The sequence below is a fragment of the Teleopsis dalmanni genome, chromosome 2 (assembly GCF_002237135.1).
Source record: "Teleopsis dalmanni isolate 2A chromosome 2, ASM223713v2, whole genome shotgun sequence".
Lineage (NCBI taxonomy): Eukaryota > Metazoa > Arthropoda > Insecta > Diptera > Diopsidae > Teleopsis > Teleopsis dalmanni.
This window is the reverse complement of record NC_051847.1, coordinates 27,179,914-27,185,913: the sequence shown is the minus strand read 5'-3', so window position 1 is coordinate 27,185,913 and position 6,000 is coordinate 27,179,914. Positions and strand designations below refer to the sequence as shown.

The 6,000-nt window shown below is 30.2% G+C and overlaps 1 protein-coding gene across 1 annotated transcript in view; it reads right to left on the bottom strand.

Moving 5' to 3' along the window:
* The window catches only part of LOC119674180 (protein windpipe-like), a 53,517-nt gene that overhangs the window by 8,176 nt on the left and 39,341 nt on the right, over positions 1 to 6,000 (bottom strand). Inside the window, exon 3 of the mRNA XM_038085304.1 lies at positions 6 to 1,469. Coding sequence (XP_037941232.1) covers positions 6 to 1,361 — 1,356 coding nt within the window. The 5' untranslated portion in view covers positions 1,362 to 1,469. The remainder of the gene's footprint in view (positions 1 to 5; positions 1,470 to 6,000) is intronic.

Here is a 6,000-nt window from a genome sequence, read left to right as displayed (position 1 = left end):
ATTACGCCTAATAAGAAGTAAGTAGCATTATTGTCGTCCTGTGCGCCTACTTCTGCACGTTCTATATTTTCAGATTTTGTTTCTGTATCAATTCCGTCATCAATTATTGCGGCGTCAGAGTTAGCTTCAGGTGCTGCTTCTTCTGCGTGATATATAGCAGGTACAATGATTTCCTCATCTACTCCATCATTAGTTTTATCATCGTTATCTTCAGCACCATCAAATATGCCCATACCGGCGCCAAATATATCTGGAGATTGTGTTGGTTCTACTTGTGGCTCCTCTATCGGTTTATTATCAAAGCTATCATCGTGGTTGCTGTCATGATCTTTCTCATTACTTGTTGGGTAGTGGAAGTCATGATTAACGAGAAAGTCTCTATCTGAGTGTAGTGCGATAAGAATTCCTGCACCACTACCAGAGCCATCATCTTCATCTACGTCACCAATCATTTCAGTTGTTGCCTCAATTGGATTATTTGTACTCAGTTCGTTTCTTAATGGCATATTCATTTCACCCAAGTCTCCCGAGCCTTCCACATCATTCAACTCATTGGATTTATTTGATGTTGGCTTCTTTTCAATTGGCATGTATGCTTTACCCAATTCATCTTCTTCCTCTTCATCGCCCGACCCTTCCATTGGTTGATCGCCCATCATTAACTCGTTCTCATCTTGATCTGCATTCCAACCTTGTTTTTCTTGCTCACAAATGTGTGCCTGCTTTACTTGCAACCATGATTGACCCTTCACTTCAACAGGATAACTGCACTTGACTGGATGTTCCATGAAAACATGATGCTGTTGTAACCAATTACGTACCTCTAAGGTTTCACATGAGCAATTTATTTGATTATGGCTTAACTCCAATGTGTGTAAGTTCTTGAAGTTGGTGAACTCAATTGGCAAGTAAGTGATGTCGTTGTGTTGTAAGTTTAAGACCTGCAAATGATGTGGCAGCTTTAAGAGCTTTCCTGAGGTTATGCGATTGCCTTTCAAATTCAATTTTTTAATACGGCGACCCAAATGGCCGATTTCATGCAATTCGTTGTGCGACAAGTCGATCGAAGTCAAATCGTGTAACTTATCCAAAGAATGCGAGAGACGTGCCAGACGAAGATATGATAAGTCAATGGAATGTATGGGCAGTGTGGTCTGTAGAGGTGCCTTAGTCTTCAGACCATTCAAACTCTTACATTTCGCATGCAAAAATGTGTGTTGTGTGTTGGGTGGTATCACACATTGGCAGTCTTCGGGGCAGTTGAAATTGTCATCAGCCTCTGTGTCAGCTGAAGTAGTAGAGAAAGTGCAGAGCAGTAGTGCAGCTAAAGCTACGAACACCTTCTGATTCGGACGTAGCATTTCGTTATATGAAACGGAAGGTCGGTGTTCTGTTGAAATATTTGATGTGTTGACGTTTATATTTACAAAATATCAATGCTCTCCTCTTATGATGTGGACGAGTATCAACTGGAAAAATAATCAAAAAAAAATAAAAAATACATTAGGAAATTATATTCAACCTATTTTTCTATTTAATTATATAAACACACATTTTTAAGCGAACCTAAAGCTACAATGGCAAAAGTCTGACTAAGCATAGCCGAAAAAAACTATATGAAGAATTGTTGTAGTGTCGCAATTCTACTCGTGAATAACGTCATACCTTATCGCCCATCGATTATGCACCAAACTTGTGTTGGCAACTTATTCACTTATCAAGTGTCAACTCACTTATCGGTGATAAATTCGATATCTCCCACTTTCGAACACTCGTAATTGATTTTACTTTTCCATTTCAACTTTATTTTCGCACTTTTTTGTGCTTGTGTGTGTGTGTGTCGCCTCGATTTTGAAGAGCCACTTTTCGCACTAACAATGACATCAGATTTTGTTAATTGTTCTTGTGATTCGGATTATTTTTATGCAAAAAAGTAAAACAAACTCTGACGTAAGACTTATGTTAACCGGCTTTAGTGACTCAGTCACACTAAATGCGGCTTAATGATCTACAGTCTACAAACCCACAGATATTTCCATATTTTATTCATTTCTTATGACTTGCAAATGAAATACAATTGATTTCATTGTCTGTCGCTAATGCAACAATTAATTTTTTAAATAACACTTTTAAGCATGAAGAGAGAGGGGATTACTAAATACAATTCAAAAATAAAACAAAGGAATTTGGGAGAATACTGATCATTTTGATCCTATCTATTACTTCTCTTAGATATGTAGTGATATTAACAGTATGATTTTAACAGTTTACCTAGTAATATATATATATGATATTATAACATGTGAATATGATATTCAGCCTTGTTATACTAATATCGATAAACCAAATTTAATAGTCTCTATTTTCATCATAAATGTTTTTAACTAGTTAGTACTACGTAGGACATTAGATCCTGAGCAATTGTTTTGTTGTATAAGTGAAGCAAAAACTTTATACTTTATAATTTTATAATAATAGAAAAATTAAAATAAATTGTAAGACCAATTACTTAAATTAAATATAATAATATTAGAGAAAATAAAATAATATTATATAAAAAACAAAATAATAATAATAAATTAAATAATATTATACAAAGCAAAATTAAATAAAATTAAATTAAATTAAATATAAAAAAATATAAATTAATATAAAATAAAACACAATCAAATAATGTAAAATAAATTTAAAAAAAATTATAATTATAATTATAATAATTACATATATTATAATTATAAAGTACATTATTTTAAAATATGATATTGTAATAAATTAGCCTCCTTACGTTTCAAATAAAATAAAATAAAATAAAGGAAAATTGAGTTAGATAAAAATAAAATAATTATAATATAATGCAATATAATATAACATTACATAACAAAATAAAATAACACAAAAAAACAAAGCCATTTAAATATAATAAAATGAAATAAAACAATATAAACTAAAATATAACAAAATTAAATAAAATAAAATAAACTAAAATAAAACAAACTAAAATAAATTAATATATTACGAAGTTAAATGTAATTAACTGGAATAAATTAGAATAAAATAAAATGAAACATAATTATATAAAATAAACTGAAGTAAAATATAATTAAATAAAATAGAATAAACTATAATAAAATATGTAAGGTTAAATATATTTTAAAATATAAAAGTTAAAAAAATAAAGTAAACTAAGATTGAATTAAATAAAATAAAATAATATAAAGTAAAATATATTGAAATATAATAGTATAAATTGTAATAAGATAAAGTATAATATATAAAAAAATAAAACAAAATAATATATAATAATAAATTAATTATAGTTTAATATGGAAAAATTACAAAAAAATTATGTAATTAAAAAATAAATTAAAATAAAGTAAATTTAAATAAAATAAAATAATATAAAATAAAATAAAAAAAAATAAAATAAAATAAAATAAAATAGAATAGAATAAAATAAAATAATATAGAACAAAGTAAAGTAAAACAAAACAAATCAAGATAAAAAAGAAAATGGAATGAAGTAAACCAAAATACAGTAAAATAAAATAAATTAAATTAAAAAATATAATAAAATACTACAACATATTATATACTTTAAAACAGAAATATTAAAAAAAAATTGAAATAAAATAGAGTGAAGTAAAATAAAATAAAATTAAATTAAATTAAATAAATAAATAAATAATAAATTGAAATGAAAATGAAGACGAGGGTAATATAAATAAAACTTAATTTCTCATTAAATGAAACCCAGAGATCTACGACAGTGGATTGCTATGTCCACTTTAGCACTGCACATGCTTTTATCCTGCGGTGCAAAAGAAGGAAGTACGATAAACAATTGAGTTTAAAAAAGATAAATTAAACAAAATAATAAATTAAATTTAAAGTATTTAATAATTAAATTATAAAACTGTAAATCATATAGAGAAAATAAAATGAGTCCACTTAAATTTTCTGCTGCACATAGCAATTGCATTCTTTCTTCATTTAAGCGATTTAAGGAAATTCACTATTAATAATAAAATACGATATATAAATTATAATAAAATAATATAATAACAGTTTTAACTGCGCTATATTCAATTTAATTCCTTTATGTAAAACCAGAAGATTAAGCAATCTTTTAACATTGGAAAGTCAACCTCAAAAGTGTAAATCGCTAGAATAGAAATGCACAAACAAAACTGAACAAGACTTCGCCAATGCGGATAATTTACAGATTACAGATTGCAACAATCAATAGAAATTGCATAATGGCGCTATTGAGCTTGACCGCATTCACAACTTTACAGATGCACTTTATATGAATCGATTAAGCACCGTGCCATGCCGCCCACCTTAGATGCTCAACTACTGCTTAATGCAAATACGAACACAAAGCACAGTAACAGTAACTCAAATCAAAGCAGAATGGATTTGCATTCAATTTAGTCTTTCCATCAAAAGCAACAATTGCCACATAAATAAAGACATTTTCCAGCTGAATTCAGCGTTCATTGATTAATTCACTCATTCAGAATTGCCATATACAATTTAGCACGCGTCAATTTAACAATCGCAATCGCAATCGCCCCCGGTATAATCGCTCGAGGACCGAACACAACGCGCAGACCGGGCAAGCCGGGCAGAGATCGGAGGCATTCAATTTAAAGTGCATTCATTAGAGAAGCCTCAGTCGATTGTTCGCTGCGTACCTTTGTGCCCATAGAAGCCGTGCACGGCGTACTGCGCTGGGTGAACCGAAAATAGATAATAAACTCACCAGACGGCCGAACTCAAATGCACAAATATTTGCAATAATAAAAATGTTTAAATTCGCCAACAATGAATGCAATTTCATTTATAAAATTCATACTAAAAGTAACGATACGGCGATCATTTCACCTACAAAAACGAAAAAAAAAAACGGAATAATAGAAAAAAACAAAAATGCATTGCAAAACCGCATCGCGATCTGTAGGCAGTGAACCTATAGTCATAATAAAATAAAACTAAAATAAATTTCAAGTCTAGAAAATAGATTAAGTGATCATCATCATTATCATCATCATCAATAACAACGTCGTTATTAGGTTACAAACATTATCCGCGGTATTTGCATTATCAATTATGCATGCACCGGCCACTTGGTTGCCGCTTCGCCGTTTTGCCATTCTGCCATTTTCCCATTTGGCGTATTCCGCATGAATTAAGCCATTTTACCGCACTCAGTGCAGCAAATTTAAATTGATTGAAACCGAGCGCCCGTTGCACGGAGGAGCTGTGGAGTCTGAAACTAAGTCTAATCAATATGCTGGAATGAAAAATAGATCACTAACGCAAACCCCAAATAACATTGTAAGGCATTTAGTGCTTTTTCCACAATTTTTTTTTCTTTTTTTGTATTCCATACACTTTATGTAAATCCGTCGGAGCATATTTATGAGGAGCGATTACAGACAATAACTGAGCGTTTTGATTAACTCGTTCCATATTCAACATGAATAAATGTATTTCTAATCGAAATGTGATAAGTTCAAAGTCATAATTAATCTCTAACAAAACTGGCGCAAAACATTCTAAATCATGTATTTATTTAAATATATTTATTAGTTTACTAAATACGAGTATTTTATGTAAAAGTCAGTCTCCGAAGCTATTAAATATGATTATAATGATATATAATGATATAGATGTGTCCATCATAATGTAGTGAGTAGAGTACTTAACTGACACACCTAAGTACCCTGACTTAAAAGCCATGATTTTGACTTTCTACAACAAGATTAGATTTTCTTAGTAAATATCTCTATCCGACCAATGTAGTTATATTGTAACACCACTCACTAAACGCACGGTGCGGTACGCAGATCTTAGATCAATCATTGAATAATCACGAAGAAGGAATAGCCAAATTAGTCAGTGAGATGAGCGGGACTCTGTGGATTCCTCCCAGCTATCATAGAGTAAAAGTGCCCAGATACACTAACTCGAAAAAGGCTTAACATAAACATTTTA